The sequence below is a fragment of the Puma concolor genome, chromosome A1 (assembly GCF_028749965.1).
Source record: "Puma concolor isolate L17-30 chromosome A1, mPumCon1.1.hap2, whole genome shotgun sequence".
In the NCBI taxonomy this organism is placed as follows: domain Eukaryota; kingdom Metazoa; phylum Chordata; class Mammalia; order Carnivora; family Felidae; genus Puma; species Puma concolor.
This window is the reverse complement of record NC_141667.1, coordinates 124,372,137-124,392,998: the sequence shown is the minus strand read 5'-3', so window position 1 is coordinate 124,392,998 and position 20,862 is coordinate 124,372,137. Positions and strand designations below refer to the sequence as shown.

Below are 20,862 nucleotides of genomic sequence, written 5' to 3'. Positions count from 1 at the left end.
TACACACACTCTAGTTGGCTCCTCTATCCTCACTGGGGGTCTGGGTTACAGAGGCAGACCCCAGGGACCCAGCTAAATTGCAAAGTTTCCAGGATCAAACAAAGGAACTTAAGACTCAGGCGTTGTGTTCTCCATGAACTGTCTCCACTTTCCATTATTAGCCCATTTAATGGGAGGGTACTCTGCCTGTTGTCTCCCTTACTCGATCTAGCCTGGCTTCTATACCCCTAGTTACTCATTAAGACATTTGTTTATCCAAATAGGGGCCCTTAGGGTGTATTGGTGACACCCAAAACAGTCCTGGGGGTGGTGGTGTTTGTATCTGATACAGAGTAGGGGGCAGGATCATCTGATGATCTCAGTCTTCAGACCCAGGCCAGTGACTTACTTATGTTAATTTACACAAAACACAGTGGGGTCAGACCTGATCCCACAGAAAATGCACACAACATTTTTGCCCCAGGCTGGGCATTTCTTTAGAGCCTGGGAAAGATCAGGCTAGCCTTACAAACATTTTCGGGCAGCAAGGGCTGGGGAAAGCAAGCAAGAAAGGGGATTACCCAGTTGGCTCTGGAGCCAGCAGGCCCTGCTCTGTTTGTGTTGCGCTGCATGGAGGGTGGGGGTGCATTATAAATGCAGCCAGCCAGAGGGCCCCTGGCTCAAAACCTAGGACTCAAAACCTAGGACTGCACCATCCCTGGGAGTCTGTGCAAGCCTCCCCAAGATGAAGCTGCCAGGCCAGGAAGAGTTTGAAGTCTCCAGTGCTTGTGAAAATGTGCCCACAGGAGAGCTGGAGAATGGCCCTGGCTCTTGCCCCAGCCCTGACGGCACCTCAGACACAGACAGAGGGGATCGGGGGGTACCCACGGACCCTCTGCTCTTCATTCAGCTGAATGAACTTCTGGGCTGGCCCCAGGCACTGGAGTGGAGAGAGACAGGCAGGTGAGTGGGACCCAGGGCAATTTTATGGGGTCTTGCCCCTTCCCCATATGGTGACTCCTCCTGTTTGGGGAGATGCTCTGACCCAATTAAGAGTTCCTCTCTGTGCTCTCCAATTCAGGCCCTCACTCTCCATGATGCTCAGTTTTCTCTGCAGTCTACTTTTGAGTTCCCCAAGACCCCAGATGAGGGGTGAATGTCCAGGAAGGGGCATGCTATGCACCACTGGGCCCAGCCTCCCCCCCCCCCCCCACCATTGCTCTACTTTCCCTGGCTCTCCTGTGTTCCCACAACCTGGACCTGGGAGAGATGGCCCCAATAACACAGTCTATTCCTCTCCACCACAGGTGGGTGCTGTTTGAGGAGAAGCTGGAGGTGGATGCAGGCCGGTGGAGTGTCCCTCACGTGCCCACCCTGGCACTGCCCAGCCTTCAGAAGCTCCGCAGCCTACTGGCCGAGGGCCTTGTGCTCCTGGACTGTCCAGCTCAGAGCTTCCTGGAGCTCGTGGGTATGCTGGGAGCCTGTACAGGGAGGGCCTGAGTAGCTATGCCATTTCCCTAAGACTTCCCCCCAAAGCCTTGGAACTTTCCAGAGCTCACCCCACTGCACCCTAGGGATTATCCGTCCCTGTCACAGGGAGGAGATGGAAAAGCAGAATGGAGGAGCAACTTTCCTGAGATTCCCAGAAGGGAAAGGGAGCCAGGCAGAGGGGAAAGGGGAAGAGTGTGGGGACAGGGAGCTCTCAGGAGAGGGTTGAAGGCCCATCTCTATTCTTTAGAACAGGTGACAAGAGTGGAGTCGCTGAGCCCAGAGCTGAGAGGGCAGCTGCAGGCCTTGCTGCTGCAGAGACCCCAGCATCTCATCCAGCCCACAGGCACCAGGCCCTGCCAGGGTGAGAGGCCCCTCCCTGGGCCCAGGACCAAAAGCCCTGGGTGGGAGGGTCCCAGATCCCCCCTGCGCTTCTTGGACTAAGAGCAGCCTAACCTTGGCTCAGACCTCTCACCCCGGGGCCTCAACCCAGGCCTCGTGGGTGAGAAGTGGAGGTAACGGTGAGGGGAGAAGAATGGAGGGGCCAGAGTTTTGTGAAGGGACGCTCTTGACAGGCACCGTGCCAGGAGCTTTACATGCAGTATATTCTCATTTCATCTTCACAACCATCCGGTGAGGCAGTACCACAATTAGCCCCATTTTAGTGATGAGAAAACTGAAGCTCAATGAGGGGAACTCTAGTTTTCATAGTTTATCACAGGTAAACCTGGTCAGGGAGCCCTGGTGTGTCCACCTCCAAAGCCTGTACTTACTCTCTGCCTGATCGTGTTTCGAAGGGTCTGCTCATCCAAGAGAGGCTTCTCACAGTGAGGAAGCCCCGCTGAAGGAACAGGTTTGTGGTCCTTCCTTGGGCAGGGCTGGGAGAGGAGTCAGGCCTCATTATTAATCAGTACCCTACCAAAATCTGCCTTCCCACGTAACCACTCATCCATGTGTCTCTTTGAACCCCCCATCCAGCGTCAGAACCCTCTGAGACGGAAGCTGCCTCCAGGGGCTGAGGCAGGGGCTGTGCTGGCAGGAGAGTTGGGCTTCCTGGTACGGCCCCTGGGGGCCTTTGTACGACTGCGGGATCCAGTGGTGTTGGGGCCCCTCACTGAGGTGCCCCTTCCCAGCAGGTGAGGCTGTGGGGAGTCGGGGGTCCTGGAGCCCAGAAGGATCTCTACTGGGGAGGGGGTTGAGAAGTCTCTGGTTCAGTTCTCTGAGGGGGCGTGAGTGGGGATGGTGCTCAGGGGTCTGGGGAGGGGGTGGTGGTCAGGGCTGCAAAGTAGGTGTGAACATGATGAGTGTATGAATGGGGGCTGGTAGGAAGGTCAGAGGTCAGAGCTGCCTTGTGGGATAGCAGTCGCTTATTTTCTCTGGGGCCTGGTTCCTCCCTCAGGTTTTTCTGTCTCCTCCTTGGTCCCTCCACACTGGGAAGGGGCTATCATGAGATGGGCCGGGCCATGGCCGTCCTCCTCAGTGACCGGGTGAGCTGGGCAGGCAAGCGCGTGCGTGTGTGAGTGTGTGCACGCACGCGCACTTTTGCCAGTGAGAGTGCACACTGTGGCCTCTAGATGTGACTGAATACAGCAATGAGGCAGAGTGTGGCTTTGTGTCTGTGCACGTGAGGACTTAAGTTTTCTTGGCTACCAATGTAGCCCCCTTAACTAGGACACTGCTGGCACACGGTAGGCCCCCAATACTCACTGCATGCATGTATTAATGAAGGAATGCTTGAATGACTTGTGTCTAGCTTTGAGATTGTAAAGATTCATGTAAAGGTCCAGATCGGCATTTACTGCCCCTTTCTGCCCCTATCCCTAGCAATTCCAGTGGTCAGTTCGTCGGGCCAGCAGCCTTCAGGACCTTCTGGCAGCCTTGGATGCCTTCCTAGAGGAGGTGACAGTGCTTCCTCCAGGTCGGTGGGACCCGACAGCCCGGATCGCCCCACCCAAATGTCTGCCTTCCCAGCACAAAAGGTATATGGGGGTCTCCTCCACAGACCTTGGGTCCAGTTCCACTGTTGAGGAGGGGAGGGGATCCCAGGAAAGGGATACTTTTCTTTGGATTCAGGGTCTGCTGGCAGAGATAAGAGCAGCCACCAGGAGGCAGCAGGCCCAGTCACGTTTCGGTTGGAGATCCTCAGGCAACCTGGGTTCCCCTTCTCTTCAGGCTCCTCTCACAACTGAGGGAGGTCAAGGGCCCATCTGCCCAGCATGGGGCCCTGGCTGAGGACAGACATGGTCACTGGCCACATGTGCCCAGCCCAGAGTTACAGCGGACAGGCAGGTGAGGTGAGCTGGGTGAGAGCAGGGGTAAGGGTCCCGGGAGGGGAGAGGGGTCACAGGGGCACAGAGGTGTATGCTCACGATGGAGGGGCTCAGCCAGTCACAGGGAAGGTAGCAGGGATAGGGGCGTGGGGTGTGGGCACTTGGGTCACTGACAAACCATGGGTGGGAGGCTGTTTGGGGGCCTTGTCCAGGATGTGCGTCGGAAGGCCTTGTGGTACACCAGTGACTTCCTGGACGCGCTGCATCCCCAGTGCTTCTCGGCTGTGCTCTACATCTACCTGGCCACCATCACTAACGCCATCACTTTTGGGGGTCTGCTGGGGGAAGCCACCGATGGTGCTCAGGTGAATCGGGAGATGTGAGGGGGGGCAGGCACAAGTTTCAGTATTCTGCTAGCTACCCCTGGAGCAATGGGTGGGCCGTGGAGGCTCCCTGGAAGCTTGGGTGGCTGCACTGAGGACTCCGGTGTCCTGTGCTGACAGGGTCCTCCGCCGGCTTCTAGGGGGTGCTGGAAAGTTTTCTGGGCACTGCAGTGGCTGGAGCTGCTTTCTGCCTGTTGGCTGGCCAGCCCCTCACCATCCTCAGCAGCACGGGGCCAGTGCTGGTCTTTGAACGCCTGCTCTTCTCCTTCAGCAGGTAGGAGAACGCCCCCACCCTCACCAGACCCTCACTAGCTGCACTCTTGGCCTGATCCTGGCTGGGTCAATAGGGAGGGAACTGTCTGTTTGGCTCCAGGGGTACCTAGCCTGGGGTAAGTGGGGAGCAGAACAGCCCTGGCAATCCCTGCCTGTCTCACTCCCCCAGAGATTACAGCTTGGACTACCTGCCTTTCCGCCTATGGGTGGGCATCTGGGTGGCCACCTTTTGTCTGGCACTAGTGGCCACAGAGGCCAGCGTGCTGGTACGCTACTTTACCCGCTTCACCGAAGAAGGCTTCTGTGCCCTCATCAGCCTCATCTTCATCTACGATGCTGTGGGCAAAATGCTGAGCTTGACCAGTGCCTATCCCATCCAGAGCCCTGGCTCTCCTGCCTACGGCTGCTTTTGCCAGTACCCAGACCTGGGAGGTGGGTGAGGGGAATACGGAGCTGGAAGAGATGGGGGAGGATGTGGGAGGGGGAGGGGATGTCCCCTTGCTGTCCCCCTTGTTAAGTTCAACAAAATCCTGAATACTTTCCCGATGACCAGCAGCACTCTTCCCCACTTTTGTTTTGAATCCATTGAGAAGTTAACAGAGCAGGCCCAGTATTATCTTTTATTTTTTAAGTTTATTTATTTATTTTGAGAAATAGAGCAAGCAGGGAAGGGCAGAGAGAGAGGGAGAGGATCCCAAGCAGGATCTTCACTGTCAGCGCAGAGCCCAAGATGGTCTCAAAGTCACGAACCACGAGATCATGACCTGAGCCGAAGTCAGACACTTAACCGACTGAGCCACCCAGGTGCCCCAATATCATCTTTATTTCTGACAGTGCTGATAGAAAAACATGCTTATATCTATGGGGAAACGGGCTTCCTAACAATGAAACCAAAATTAAATAGATTTACCCGCCCAGTCATGGCTGCCCTGGACAGGGACTGTCTTGCCACAGAAGGGCAGAGCTAAGTTGCATGCACAGGGCAGGCAGCTTATTCCCAAGAGTGGGGAGAGGAAGGGACAGGGAGAGGCATGCTCCATTCCTTCTCTCAAATTCACCAATCGAACAAATTGCTGCTCTTCCCTAGTCTGAGTGACTGACTGAGGGGGAGAGCAGCTCAGAGTTTTACACTTGCACATACCCCTGCACAAGGAAGCAGCAGGAATGGGGAAGAGATATCCTCTCAAGAGCACCAGACTCTGTGTTAGGCATGAGCAAAACCAGTTCTGGGCCTGATAGAAACCCACAGATTGGTGTGCTCATCTTTTAAGCAAACATTTGCTAGGCATCTGCTCTGGCTGGTCCTATGCCGGGCACCAGGGATACAGAGACGTAAGGAATTGGTAGGGACTGGGAGATGTCCGGAGGAGCACAGCATTTAGGGTCAGAAGACAGATGAGTCAGAACTAAGAACTTTCTGGCTCAGTTGGATCCATGAGATCAGGCTCCTGAGGGGCTGGAGAAGCTTTCCAGAGGAGGCACGTATACCCAAATTGTTCTCTGCTTCCCAGGAAATGAGTCTCAGTGGAAGGAGACAGAACCAAAAGACAGAGATGACATCTCAAGCATGGTGAGGGCCAGTTCCTGGGAAAGTCCTGGGAAAGACATGGTGGAAGCCAAAGAAGTCAGTGGTTCCTGGCTTTTCCCTCCCCACAGGCTAGGGAAACCATTACAGTTCACAGAGGCCCAGACATTTGCTGTGGCTGGAGACCTCCTATCCTGGGCCCTTGGTGTCTCAGTGAGTGTCAGTCAATGTTTATTCTGCCACCCATAACCCCATACCTGAACACCCCTCCATACAGGACCTAGGCCTGGTCAATGCCTCCTTGCTGCCCCCACCTGAGTGTGCCCGACGGGGAGGCCACCCTCGTGGTCCCGGCTGTCATATAGTCCCAGACATCGCCTTCTTCTCTGTCCTCCTCTTCCTTACTTCTTTCCTCATAGCCACGGCCCTCAAGCATGTAAAGACAAGCCGCTTCTTCCCCTCTGTGGTGAGTGTTACCTCTGTCTGTGGGAGAGTACTGCCTCTTGGCCTTGGGCCCTGTCTGTGAATGGGAAAGGGTAAAGAGGGAGGGGGCTGGCAGGCCTGAACCTGACCAAGTGTCCACTGTGTGGCCAGGTGCGCAAAGTGCTCGGTGACTTCTCCTCAGTCCTGGCCATGCTGCTGGGCTGTGGCCTCGATTCCTTCCTGGGTCTAGCCACACCAAAGCTCATGGTGCCCAGCGAGTTCAAGGTGAGAGCTGGGAGTGTAGAACAGAGGGGAGAGCAGGGCCAGCAGACAGGACTTTGGAGGAGGAAGATGAATGGATACCATGCTTTTCTTCCTCTGAGCTTCCATTTCCTTGCTCATAAAATACAAATAGTAATAATAATGACCTCACGGAGTTGTTGTGAGGATTAATGAGGTGTTGCTGCCAACACAGTGGGTACAGAAAACATGGGAGTTATTATTATAAATTAGGGGTTAAGAGGTTGGGTTCTAGTCAGCCAGCCCTGGGCTCGAGATCCAGTTCTGCCACTTCCTAGCTGTGTGACCTTAGGCAAGCCAACCCACATTTCTCATCAATGAGCCTCAATTTATTTACCAGTAAAATGGAAATAATAAATAACAATAGCTGCTACTCTATAAGTTGTTCTAAGGTTCACAGAAGATGAGTGTAAGTCACTCATCTGGCACATACCAAGATCTCAAAAAATGTTACTTATTGTTGTCATAGGTTGGCCCTACCCACCCTACTACTCCGCACTGTCTTCTTTGCACCCCTGTTTGCCGGCTCTGATCTGCTAAAGCTGGAGCTCCCTCCCAAGGGCACGGCAGTGCACAGGACAAGGCTTGGCACAGACTTAGCACCTAGACTTTGCCTGTGCATTTGGAGACCTCCTCTCCAGCTTCCCCCAGGACAGGAGAGCAGGGAGACTCCACCTGGGGTAGCCTCAGGGGCTCAGAATCTGAGATGGCAACTGGGGTCCCCTCCCCCACACAGACGCTTATAATCAGAGCGGACGCAGACACACCTAGCCCTGCCCTGGCCCCAGATCAAGGCAGGTTTGAGCCTGAGTCGCCCCACCCTGGTTGTAGGGGGCGGGGGGGGGGGGGGGTGCCTAGGGAGGAGGGCTCTGTACATCAAGAAATGTGGGCAGGCCTCACCCACCATCTCCTCCTCTTGCAGGGAGGGAGGGCACCTGAGAACCAAAATCCAGAGCCCCTGGCTCCAGCCCAACTCCCAGGCTGGTTCCCCTTCTTCTGCCCTCTTTTAAGGCACTGGAATGCTTTCAACCAGTTGTACATGCACACGTACTGCTCCCACCTACCACCCAGGGTCTTGGAACTGGGGTAAGGGGGTTGGGGGTTATGGAGGAATGCCAAAGCCGGGGTGTGCAGGTGAGGTGCTCTTGGGAGGCCTTCTCTAACTTGTCCACGGAATGCCCTCTCCCAGCCCACACTCCCTGGGCGTGGATGGCTGGTGTCACCTTTTGGAGCCAACCCCTGGTGGCTGAGTGTGGCAGCCGCCCTCCCTGCTCTGCTGCTGTCTATCCTCATCTTCATGGACCAGCAGATCACAGCGGTCATCCTCAACCGTGCCGAATATAAACTGCGGGTAAGACCTGCTGGGTAGGACCAGAGGCCCCTAGACCAAGGTACAGAAACTCCAGGGTGGGGTCCAGGCCCTCCCTCTCCCACTCCAGAGGACAGAGAGCCCAGATCTGGCTTAGTTTCATCCTCGATGCTCCACCACTACCTGCAGAAGGGAGCTGGCTTCCACCTGGACCTCTTCTGTGTGGCTGTGCTGCTGCTGCTCACTTCAGTGCTTGGGCTGCCCTGGTATGTCTCAGCCACAGTCATCTCCCTGGCCCATATGGACAGTCTTCGGAGAGAGAGCACAGCTTGTGTCCTGGGGGAACCCCGCAGCTTCCTGGGCATCAGGTGAGGCCAATATTGAGGAGGCCAGAGTGAGAGATCCATCCGTAAGGTGGTGTAGGGGAGTACAAGGCAGAGTGATTTGGACAGCTTAAATTCCAAGCCTCCAGAGGGCTCTCTCACTACTCCATAAGCACTGCAGTGGGGTGAATGGGTGGGTTCCGGGCTGAGATGGGCGTGTCAGGTCTTCCCTCTTCTTCTTGGCCATGGGTGTGGGAGGGCCCGTGGGAGGAGCCTCATGGACACAAAGGCCGAGGCGGCCAGCGCCAAGGGAGGGTGAGGTGCCACCTAACAACCCCCTCCCCCGTCCCCGCCCCCCCCCCCCCCCCCCCCGCAAGGTAGGAGTGCCTCACTGATGTTACAAAGTTACTGTGACAAAAACAATTTTCTAACCTGTTGGAAATAAATCCGTGGAAAGTTTGTGAAATCAACTTTGAAACTGTGAAATGAAAGTTTTTATGGCAGTGTAAAAATCGCTAACGTTGCACCAAAATAAAAAATAAAAACAAAGAGCAACTATGAGCTTGAGCTGATGGAGAGGCCTGGAACATCCCAGCTCAAGTGCCCTGCCCCTTCCTTTCCACCAATTTTGCACATGATGCTAAGGCCCCCTCCCTGCCAGGCTACTATTGGGAGGGTGGGGGGGGAAAGGGCTCTCTCCACTTCCCTCCTGCCAGTGCCTATAGTGGCGTCTGGTCAGCATCTCCAAGCCACGCACCCTGGGGGCTCTCCCAGCCCCTAGCTAACTCTTCCCTCACCCCACAGGGAGCAGAGGCTGACAGGCCTGGTGGTGTTCATCCTCACAGGAGCCTCCATCTTCCTGGCACCTGTACTGAAGGTACCTTTGTTAGGCTGGCATCAGGGGCAGGGCAGTAATAATAACAAATACAGCAAGAACTGACACTGGCTAAATACTTACTGTGCACTAGACACCGTGTTAAGTTTTCTCCACACTTGGTCTCATTTGATCCTCACGTGAACCCTGAGAGACATTCATACTTCACCAATGAGCAAACTGAAGCTTGTTTGTTTTGAGAGAGAGAGAGAGAGAGAGAGAGAGAGAGAGAGAGAGAATCTTAAGCAGGCTCCACGCCCAGCTCAGAGTGCAACGCAGGGCTGGATGCTGGATCTGACAAGCGTGAGATCACAACCTGGGTGGAAATCAAGAGTTGGACGCTTAACCAACTAAGCCACCCAGGTGCCCCAAGGAAACTGAAGTTTAAAGAGATTAAGTAGCTTACAAAAGGCCACCAAAAGAGCTAGTTTCTCAGATCTATCTGAGAATCCAAACTCTTACCTGGTGGGTTTTCTACCCAGTGGAGCCAGGTATGGGCACGCTACCATCCCCTATGGGCCAAGAGGTATGGCAGTCTTGCTCCAGCCTGCCAACAAACCTTAGACTAACAGTGTGATCATCACATCCCAGGAAAACCTTGAGACAAAACCCCTTCACTTCTCCCTTACCAGATGTTTATAGAACACCTGCCATGTGCAAGGCTCTGCTAGGCACTTGGGAGAAGTGGCAGGGAGGAAGGGGAGACAGGAGTATTGAAAAGAGATATGGAGCCAAGCCCCTATCAGCAACATACGCACATGAACAAAAATTAAGTAATAAGTAATCGTAGAAAGGTTCAACAAGCTAAGGCAAGGACACAGAGAATGGCATACAAGAGTCACCAGGGAGGAAAGGTTTGGGGAGGGAAAGGTCATGGAGGCTGGGTGAGAGTAGAGTAGTTGAAAGAGCCAGATAGACTGGATTGGCTGCTTGCTAACTAGGTGACTCTCATTCAGCAGATATTTACTGAGCATAAACCATATGCTAGGCACTGTTCCAAAGACTGAGGATATAGTGGTGATCAAAAGAGACCATCCACTGCTTGAAGTCTGGTGAAAAGAGACAGAAAAAAAAAATTAAAATAAAACAGGAAAATTTCAAATAGTGAATACTTCTAATGAAAAATATAAGAGCATAAGGTGATTAAGAGTGCCAGGGGTCTACTTTAGATTGAAAGGTGTCAAGACACCCCACCACTTCTGGGGTATCAAGAGATGAGCAGTGAGAAGCCTGAGTAGCGAGAAGGAAGTCAAGGAAGAACATTTTAGGTAGAGGGAAATAGCAAAGCAAAGCAAAGGCCTTGCAAAGGATAGAAATAAACCTCGGCATATTGAGAGAAGGAAAGGAAGCCATATAGCAGGAACAGAGGGAGCGAAGAAGAAAGTGATAGATAAGATAGGAGAAGTAGGCCAGGTAGTGGACAAGTTAACTTAATCTCTCTGAAACACATTTCCCCCTTTTGTGAAATGGAAATTATAAAATTTACCTCATCTGACCATCTTGAAGCTTCAGTATCAGGCATGCAAAGTGGGAAAGGAAGAGAAAGACTTGGGTCAACTTAGGTGTGGATGCTGGAGGCTGGGGTTGGAGCCTAAGGCTGGGGTGGGGGTGGAGGTGAGGGAGTGTGGGTCTGGGCAGCTAGCAGAAGTGAACTCCTTTGCCAGCTCTCTACTTTTTTTCTACCAGTTCATCCCGATGCCTGTGCTCTATGGAATCTTCCTGTACATGGGAGTGGCAGCGATTAGCAGCATCCAGGTGGGCCCATTAGAATCACCAAGCAGTCTCACTCCTCCTCTTCTTCCCTGCTGGTGCCTTCTGCTTATACTTGCCAAGTCCTCTCCTCTCCTCTTCCTGTCTCTCCTGGGCTCAGGAACTCTGATGCCAGGCTCTGAATGGGGAGGGCGCCAAGGGAGCCTTCTGACTTCCCGCTCACGCTGGACTTGGACAGCTAACAGTGACACCCTCCAGGCTGAACACCCTGCTCTCCTCCTCCTCTTATTCCCCTAGTTCACAAAGAGGGTACAGCTATTATTGATGCCAGCAAAACACCAGCCAGACCTCCTCCTCTTGAGACATGTGCCTCTGAGCAGGGTCCACCTCTTCACAGCTATCCAGCTTGCCTGCCTGGGTCTGCTTTGGATAATCAAATCTACTCCTGCAGCCATCATCTTCCCCCTCATGGTAACTTGGGGCAAGGTTGGGTAATGTCCTGGGGGTCCTGGGAGACTCTGAGCCTGGGAGGGTGGCCAAAGCCTACACAGGAGGAAGACATTCCCCTCTCACTTGCCCTAGCTCTGGTTGGGAGTTTTAGGACAAAGAAAGATGGCCGAGAGATGCCTACGGATAGGTTAGTCTTGGGATACCTGATTCAACTCCATTTTTCTAACCTCTTTGGGCTGATCAACCACAAGCAGGAATATAAAGTCCAAAAGAAAACTGAGGTCCTGGGAGAGGCAATACAGGCACTTTTATTACTCAGTGAGGTGATAACACAGGTGGTTTCTGGCCTTATTCTTACGCTCTGAGGAAGTTAAGAGCCATAGGCTTTGTAGTAGGACCAACCACATCCCAGCTATGTGACTTCTGAGAAGTTTCTAAACTCTCAAGGCCTCAGTTTCTTTCTCTATACAATGGGAACAATTATATCTACCTCGTAGGAATGTGTTAGCATTAAGTGAAACAATACACAGTGTCTAGTACATAGGAAGTGCTCAACGAATGTTACTGTAGTTCATGTTTCTGCTGCTATTGCTGACAGCTCTGGGTTTTGTTTGCATCCCTGCAGTTGCTGGGCCTGGTGGGGGTCCGAAAGGCACTGGAGTGGGTCTTCTCACCACAGGAACTCCTTTGGCTGGACGAGCTGATGCCAGAGAAGGAAAGGAACATCCCTGAGAAGGGACTGGAGCCAGAGTACTCACTTAGTGGTGACACTGAAGATGTAAGCTGCAGGATGGGCCCTCTCAGGAGAAGGGGGCAGGAGTGGGGAAGACCTTCTTGACCAGGAATTATCCCTAAAGTCTAATATTTCTATTAAGCCTGAACACAATCACTCCCCTTAGCTCCTCACTGACACAGGTACACCAAAGGGGTGAAGGAAATCTTTCTTTATAGGGCCAAGGGCCCTAGTTTATCAACCCATGGGATTGGAAAGGTCTGATGACAATTTGGTGGGCTTTTTCAACCTTGATCTTTGTCTCAGTGTGGGTTTATATCCTTTCACTTTCTGGGTCCCTTTCTCTCTGCTCTGTCTCTGCCTATTCCCAACTCATCTTGGGATCTTTCTTCCACAGTCAGAGCTGATGTATCAGCCAAGGGCTCCAGAAATCAACATCTCTGTGAATTAGCTGGAGTAGGAGGAATTTGGGAGTAGAGACTCCAGGAAACTGAGCATGAGGTGAGGATGTGAGGGAAGTGCCCCTGGAGTCAGGGATGGGGAAGTGTGCGCTCAGACCTTGGAAACTTCCAGTGTGCTGACTAGCCTGTTTTGCCTTCATGTTCCAGTCCTTCATGAACCCCAAAGTAGAGGAGGGAATAGAACGGTCTCCCCAGAGGGAAGAATGAAATAAGCCAGGGTACCTGGGCTTGGCTCCCTGCGGCACTGAAGTCTGGCCAGTAGAGGGAGCTGAAGCTCACACCAAATTAGATGTAGAGATGGGGGGGGGGGTTGGTGGGAGGAAGGGGTAAGATGATGAAAGAATGTAGGGAACTGGGGAGGAGATGAAAGGAAGATAAATGTCCCTGCTGCTTTCCTTCGCCCTGGAGGCCACTTCCTTAGGCTGCTGAGAACCACACTCCAGACAAGTGGAGGGATTCTGTCACTTGCCCACTTTGCCATTCCTTCAATTTTTATTCCTCCACTTATGAAAACATTTTATGAATACTGTACTTAAGGAGTATTTAGATACTAGAGAGACAGGGGTAAGATAATCATGGTCCCTAACTTCATCAGTTTAAATTCCACTGGGAAAGACCAACAGGCAATTGTTGGAGTGGGATAGAGGTGGCTAAGGGAAGCACCAGCTGTGGGAGCAGAGAGGCCTCTCAGCCCTTCTTGGAGGGTGGCGAAGGTGGGGTGGTGGGAGTTGGAGAAAAGGAAGGGGTGCATAACTTGAAATTTGAAGAATGAATAAACACTGTGCAGGATAAGATGGAGGGACATGTTCTAGGCCGAGGGTGAGGCATGTGCAAAAGCCTGGTGTTTTTCCCCTGTGATAAGCTGAATTTCTGGGGTCATAGAACCCCCTTCTCTCCATGCTTTTCCAAGCTCTAGAGTGCAAGAAGCCCCACCATTTGCAATGGAAAATTCTAGAGGCCAGAGGGAGAAAGGGCAATTCAGTGGCAAGCCCAGAATAAGATCCAATTTTTCCTTATCCCCTACCAACTCCTTTGCCTTGTTCTTTGCCCTACTGTGCCCCTGAGCACTTGCTCTGACTCAACTATGTCTTCTCTTCGTTCACAGGTGTTTACTCAGGAAGTTAGGACATTGTTGGTTTTTGGCTTAACAGCCAGATGTTCAGTCGTCTGGGAACAATGGGGCAGGACTGGAGGGCAGCTGGCCAAGACTTGTATTGCCCTCTTGAGCAGGAGGTAGAGAGTGGCAGGGAACAAGCAGGTCTGCTGGTAAGCCCTGATGACTGACTAGGCCCCATTCACTCTCTATCCCATTAAAGGGACCTGGAAGCCCTTACTATTTTAAACTTTCTGCCCTTACAAATTCTTCTTTACAGAATTGGGGGTCTTCAGCAAACTTTCTTCAGTTTGCAAAAGGGGAAAGAAAACTTTCCAGAAAAATTATTTCTCTATTTAAAACAGTTTTCTATACATAAAAAAAAAAAAAACTTCACTGATTTTTGACCACAAAAGTAAATGAGGTTATTGAAAATATCAAAACATCAAAGACACATATAATTTTGAAATGAAAACCATGCCAGTGATAACCAGTGTTCACATTTTAGTGTATATTGTTCAGATTTATTTCAAGGGACACGTTAATATTTTTATTAAAATGGGATTATACTCTTGAGTTCTACATGTTTGTCACTTAATGTGAGTTGAATATGTTCCCCTGTTGGTACATACATTCTTTATCTACCTCATTCTTTTTGTAATCTGCATAGAATGAATAACCTTATAATCTGAAAAAGGTATCATATACACAAGGTATCATATACGCAAGTACAAGAATTTCTTCAGAGTATATACCTAGGAGTGAAATTAAAGAGTAATGATAGAGCACTTGTGTATGTCAGTTCATCTGTGAATTTTAAAGTTAAAAATTATATTTAATCTAGCATCTAGCATTTTAGTTGTTTTAGTCAGGAAGGCTATTCAAAAAGTTTAATCTATACAAGGCCAGAAGTGGAAATTCTTTTTTCTATAATGTTTTATTTTTAAGTAAATTCTCCCCCCAATTTGGGGCTCAAACTCACAACCCCAAGATCAAGAGTTGCACATTCCACCATGAACCAGCCAGGTGCCCCGGAAGTGGAAATTTTGAAGGCTCTTTTTAGTGCCTTTTTTTTTTAAAGATGTTGTTTTTTTATTTTTTTATTTTTGAGAGAGCAAGAGTACCCAAGTGAGTGAGGGGGAGAGAGAGAGAGAGAGAGAGAGAGGGAGGGAGGGAGGGAGAGAGAGAGAGAGAGAGAGAGAGAGAGAGAGAGAGAGAGAAGTGGGTCTCACCTGGTGGGGCTTGAGTTCACCCATGTGGGACTTGAACTCACTAACGGTGAGATCATGACCTGAGTCAAAGTGAGATGTATAATGACTGAACCACACAGGTGCCCGGCTCTTCTAAATGTTTTTTTAAAAAGGCTCCTAACATTACAGCCTGAGTACCTATTGATTGAGAGAAATATATACCAAAAGTATAATTTAAACTTAGATAGTTATGTATTTTACTCATTTCAGCAGCATCTACATAATGTTGAAAACATCTTTATTTAGACTTATTTAAACATTCAACAAATACTTATTGAACATCAGCAATGTCTTGTCAGATAAAATTTCTAACATCATGGAGTTTATACTGAAAGACAGAAATAACAAACAAAAAATAACATTATCTGGGATAATGACAAGTACACTGAAGAAAATCAGTAATATGATAGGGACTGGGAGAAGTTCACTAGAGATGGATGCTCAAGGGAGGCCTCTCTGAGCAGGTGATCTTTAAGCTGGCACCTGCATGACAAGGAACCAACTAAATTATCATCTGCCTGCAGCCAAGACATGGTAAACAGAGACATGAATTTAAGTGTCCTACAGTCCCCAGATTGGGAACCACTGTCATAAGGGGAAGACTATGAGGTGAGCTCTGGCTTCAGATGTAGCCCTTAGCTTGCTCAGTCCAGGCCATGTGAGCCTGAAACATTCCTTTCCTGGCTCTAACCCACAGTCTTCAATTTTCTGTCAGTAAAATTGGGCCACAGTCCTGATTCTAGGGTTCTATAAGGGTTAATTGATGCCTATAACATTTTTAAGATGTTTAGATGAAAAACTCAGGGCTGTATGGAGGGTTATTAGAGCCTCCCTAGCCCCAGGGAAAATCTCTCCATATCAGTAACATAGGTCCTCTCTTCTCTAGTCTGTAGCTGTGGGACAATGACTTTCACACTTTTGTGGGTATTAGGTTGTTATAATGTGAATTCCTTGGGCTCTTGGCCTGAGGTTCTGATTTTCCCTGAGGTTCTGTGTCCTTCTGTCCCCTTGTCCAGGACCTCATGTTTCCCAACACTCTAGATTTCTGTCTTTGCAAATGGACCAGAGTATGTACTTGTCCATATATACTGTGGTCAGAGACATCTTAGGTCATTTTTCCTAAGAGCAATCAAGAGGAGACATTGGGGAAGGCAGGAATGTGTCTGTATCTACTTCTCAAATGTAGACCGATATTAGGAGGAGGATTAGGAGAAACCTTTGAATAAGAAGGGAGGAATTGCCGACTGGTCGAAAATGAGAAAAGAAGGTGAGTACAAGGAAAATAATCCTGGTGTGAGGCCAGTTCACTGCTTCTTACCTCTTTTCCTGGTGCTGAATTCCACTATAGGAGCTGTCCAGGAGTTGACAACAAATTCCTTCAACAAATACATATATATTAAATGTCTATTATATGCCAGGCAATGTAGTCTATTGTATTACTAGGTGTAGGAATTCAATGTGAAATAAGATCTCTGCTTTCCTGGAGCTTCCATTCTAGTAGGGGGAGGCAGCAAATAAATAAATACAATGATATATATGTAAGACTATTTCAGACAGTGGTAAGTACAATAATACAAGATAACATAATAAAGAGGGAGAGTTTGGCAAGTGACTGTCTTAGATTGGGGGTTAGTAAGGGCCTCTCTGAGAAGATAACATTTGAGCAGAGACCTGAATGACAAGAAGTCGGCCTTGGGAATAGGGGAGAGGGAGTGGAGGGAAAGAAAGCATTTTTTGGCCAAGGTAATATCAGTGTAAAGGCCCTCAGGCAGGAAGAGCTTCAGAATGTTTGAGAAGGCCCACAGAGCTAGAGTGGAGGAGTGAGGGAGAGAACAGGGGAAGGTGAGGTTGGAAAAGATGAGGATCAGTGTGGTAGGCTACATAATGAATACTTTGAAAGAGGCAATATGGATGAGGCCTTGTCCCTTTGGGTAAGAATAGTAGAGGCCAACCTAGAACAGCCAAAACAATCTTGAAAATGAAGAACCAAGTTATAGGACTCACAACCTCTGATTTTCAAAATTACTTTAAAGCTCCTATAATCAAGACAGTGTGGTACTTGCATAAGGAAATACATACAGGATTGACAGTCTAGGAACACATACTCACACTTACGGTCAATTGATTTTTGATGAGACTGCCAAGACAACTCAATGGTGAAAAAAATAGTCTTTTCAACAAATGGTTCTGGGAAAACTGGATATCTCCATGCAAAAGAAAGAAGTTGGACGCCTGCCTCATATCATATGCAATAATTAACTCAAAATGCATCAAAAACTTAAATATAAGAGCTAAAACCATCTCTTCTTAGAAGAAAATAAGCCTTAATCCTCATGACCTTGGACTTGGCAATGGTTTCTTAGAATGATACCAAAACACAAGGAACAAAATAAAAAAATAAATTAGACCTCATAAAAATTTTAAAACTTCTATCCTCCAAATGGCACTATCTAGAAAGTGAAAACAACCAGCAGAATGGGAGAAAATACATGTAATTATACATCTGATAAGGGACTTGTATCTAGAATATATTAAGAACTCTTACAACTCAATAACAAGAAGACAAATAACTCAATTTAAAAATAGGCAAGGGAAGGGGCACCTGGGGAGGCTCGGTGGTTGAGTGTCAGACTCTTGATTTCGGCTCAGGTCATGATCCCAGGGTCATGGGATTGAGCCCTGTGTAAGGTTCCATACTGAGCATGGAGCCTGCTTAGGATTCTCTTTCTCTCCTTCACTGGCGCATGCTCTCTCTCTAAAAAAAAAACAAAAAAAAAACCCCAAAACAAAACAAAGCAAAAACAAAAACAAAGGAAGGGGCATCTGGCTGGCTTAATCAGTGGATCATGTGACTTTTGATCTTAGGGTGGTGAGTTTTAGCCCCACATTAGGTGAAGCACTTACTAAAAAAAAAAAAAAAAAAATAGACAAGGCCTCCAAATAAACATTTATCTAAAGAATATATAATAATGGGAGGACCTGGCTGGCTTAGTCAGAGGAGTGGGATCACTTGACCTTGTGGTCATGAGTTTGACCCCATGTTGGGTATAGAGATTACTTTTTTTTTTTTCAACGTTTATTTATTTTTGGGACAGAGAGAGACAGAGCATGAATGGGGGAGGGGCAGAGAGAGAGGGAGACACAGAATCGGAAACAGGCTCCAGGCTCTGAACCATCAGCCCAGAGCCCAACGCGGGGCTCGAACCCACGGACCGCGAGATCGTGACCTGGCTGAAGTCAGACGCTTAACCGACTGCGCCACCCAGGCGCCCCTAGAGATTACTTTAAAACAAACAAACAAACAAACAAACAAACAAACAAACTAGGGGTGCCTGGGTGACTCAGCCAGTTGAGTGTCTGACTTCGCCTCAGGTAATGATCTCATAGTTCCTGAGTTCAAGCCCCACATTGGGCTGGCGGCTGTCAGCACAGATCCTGCTTCAGATCCTCTGTCCCCATGTCTCTCTGTCCCTCCTCTGCTTGCGTTCTCTCTCAAAATGAATAAACATATATAAAAATAAATAAGTAAATAAACTTAAAAAATAAAGAAGATATACAAATGGACAATAAGCACATGAAAAGATGCTCAACATCATTAGCCATTAGGAAAATGTAAATCAAAATCACAATGAGATACTGTTCACACACATTAGGATGGCTATAAATAACAAGTATTGGTGAGGATGCAGAGAAGTTGGAACCCTCACACATCACTGGTGGGAATGTAAAATGATGCAGCAGCCCTGAAAATAGTTTGTGTCCTTCTAAAAGTTAACTATAGAATCATCATATGATCTAGCAATCCCACTCCTAGATATATACCCAAAAGATTTAAAAGCAGGGACGCAAACAGATACTTTGTACCAATGTTCATAGCAGCATTATTCACAATAGTCAAAAGGTGAAAACAACTCTGATGACTCAACAACGCAAAGTGATGAATAAACAAAATGTGTTATATCCATACAGTGGAATATAATTCAGCAATAAAATGTAATGAAACACTGATACATGCTACAACATTGATGAACTTTGAAAACATCATTCTAAGTGAAAGAAACTAGTCACAAAGGACTACATATTGTATGATTCCATTTATGTTAACTATCCAGAATAGACAAATCCATAAAGATAGAAATTAGACTATTGGTTGCCAAAGGTTTGGCACCTGGGAGGGAAGGGGTGGGGAGGTTAAAGGTAATGGCTAAGGAGTATAGGACTTATTTTTAGGGCTGATGAAAATGTTCCAGAATAGATGTGATGGTTGTACAACTCTGTGAATACAATAAGAGCCACAAAATTATGTGGTCTGTAAATTATATTTCAATAAATCTATTTAAAAAAATAAAAAGAAGGGCGCCTGGGTGCCTCAACTGGTTAAGCATCTGACTTTGGCTGAGGTCATGATCTCGTGGTTCATGAGTTCGAGCCCTACGTAGGGCTCTGGGCTGACAGCTCAGAGCCTGGAGCCTGCTTTGGATTTTGTGTCTCTCTCACCCTCTACCCCTCCCCTGCTCACGCTCTGTGTCTCTCTCAAAAATAAATAAACATTAAAAATAAAAAAAAATAATAAAAAGAATGGTAGGGGCCAGAGCCTGGTATCTAATTAGCAGGGTCACAACAGGGAGGCTGAAAACCTCTAGGGCCTCCAAGACCAAAGGAATTACCACTGCTGGGCAAGAACTGGGGGAATTCTCCAATACTGACTCCAGGAACCTAACAGTTAAGTGAACCCAAGGGAAGAACCACAGTCTTGGGAGATTTCTCCAGGTTGTTTTTAGAGACCTGTGTTTGTTCATCTCCTGCGAATATATCCGTGTCCAAAGGGGAAAATGTATAATGATGCAAACTAGAGCTGTGCTCTCTCTCTAGATCCTCTGCTCTTCTCAATGATAATATATTAATGTCAGAGTCCTTAGCTCCAGCCTGACCTATCTTCTCTTTATTAATAACCACAGGATCATAGAGCTGGAAGATCATCTCCTCTTAAAGATGCAGAACTGAGGGTTCAGAGGAGAGTTACCTGCTTGATCACACAGCCAGTAAACAGCATAGAGGGGACCCAAATTACGGTGAAACACCTTACCCCTAAATTCCCCATCCTAGTGACTAAATCCCTAATGAATCAGTAATAGCCTAAGGAAGGACAGCTGTCAGGCCAAGGGGAAGGGATGGATGGTAGGAGAGCAAGGGAGAGGTGCGGGTGGATGTGGAGATGGAAAGTGACATATGTGGCAAAGTAGTTGTTATTATGCTGCTTTACGTTTTTTTTCTCTTTGATTTCTTTCCATATTTGTCTATCTTTTTAAAAAAATTTTTTTAACGTTTATTTATTTTTGAGACAGAGAGAGACAGAGCATGAATGGGGGAGGGGCACAGAGAGAGGGAGACACAGAATCGGAAGCAGGCTCCAGGCTCTGAGCTGTCAGCCCAGAGCCTGACGCGAGGCTCGAACTCACGGACCGCGAGATCGTGACCTAAGCTGAAGTCGGATGTTTAACCGACTGAGCCACCCAGGCGCCCCGTCCGTATTTGTCTATTCTAATTAACCATATGGGGCTGTGGCCTGGAAGAATTGTTGGTTCTTAAAACTCATTGAAGGGCTTAGGTCATTTTAAGAAATGGGCCAGCACAGGAGGAAGGAAATACAAGTATCACTGTTCTAAGAGATGTCCCTGGCTCCTCCCAGTTCCTGCTATTGAGCCCAAGTGGGCCAGTTGTGGCCCCTTACAGCTTGTCCCTACCATTTAACTTCAGGTTTTCTAAATAAACTCCTCATGGCTGGGAAGGTCCCTGTTGTCTGCCCTATCTAGTCTCTCTCTTCACCCTATGCAGACAAAGTTTTATCTGGAGACTTAGAAAGAGAGAGAAGCAGGGAAAGGAGTATCTTTTCCCTTTCGTAGATTCACATCAGAGATGCCCAGAGCACATTCAGAGCTCTTGCTCCCAAGCTTTGACTGCTGAGTTAAAGACGAGAGTTGGCTGAGTAAGGAAAGACTGAAAACCCAGCAGAGACTT

General features: G+C 48.7%; 1 protein-coding gene across 6 annotated transcripts; it reads left to right on the top strand.

Moving 5' to 3' along the window:
* Positions 1 to 555: 555 nt before the first annotated feature.
* Positions 556 to 17,905, top strand: SLC4A9 (solute carrier family 4 member 9). 6 transcript variants are annotated; one of them, XM_086702598.1, is made up of 23 exons: positions 556 to 942; positions 1,287 to 1,447; positions 1,718 to 1,831; positions 2,265 to 2,320; positions 2,446 to 2,603; positions 2,867 to 2,954; positions 3,292 to 3,446; positions 3,640 to 3,756; positions 3,928 to 4,102; positions 4,261 to 4,394; positions 4,563 to 4,825; positions 5,905 to 5,963; positions 6,196 to 6,384; positions 6,513 to 6,626; positions 7,653 to 7,727; positions 7,831 to 7,992; positions 8,140 to 8,318; positions 9,078 to 9,150; positions 10,834 to 10,902; positions 11,155 to 11,328; positions 11,987 to 12,085; positions 12,438 to 12,541; positions 13,607 to 17,905. In XM_086702598.1, exons 1-22 carry the CDS (start codon positions 725 to 727, stop codon positions 12,489 to 12,491), a joined length of 2,886 nt encoding a protein of 961 aa, XP_086558724.1. In that variant the 5' UTR covers positions 556 to 724; the 3' UTR covers positions 12,492 to 12,541; positions 13,607 to 17,905. The 6 variants fall into 6 exon arrangements, with proteins under 6 accessions (XP_086558724.1, XP_086558719.1, XP_086558747.1 ...); XM_086702593.1 differs by having other exon boundaries at positions 559 to 942; positions 11,933 to 12,085; XM_086702613.1 differs by having other exon boundaries at positions 758 to 942; positions 1,723 to 1,831; positions 11,933 to 12,085.
* The last annotated feature ends 2,957 nt before the right edge of the window (positions 17,906 to 20,862 follow it).

Coding starts and splice junctions, on each gene's coding strand:
- SLC4A9 (XM_086702593.1), top strand. CDS start 725: ATGAAGCTGCCAGGCCAGGAAGAGTTTGAAGTCTCCAGTGCTTGTGAA. Junction 2,604..2,866: donor GAGGTGCCCCTTCCCAGCAG/GTGAGGCTGTGG, acceptor TTCCTCCCTCAG/GTTTTTCTGTCTCCTCCTTG. Junction 11,329..11,932: donor CCATCATCTTCCCCCTCATG/GTAACTTGGGGC, acceptor GCATCCCTGCAG/TTGCTGGGCCTGGTGGGGGT.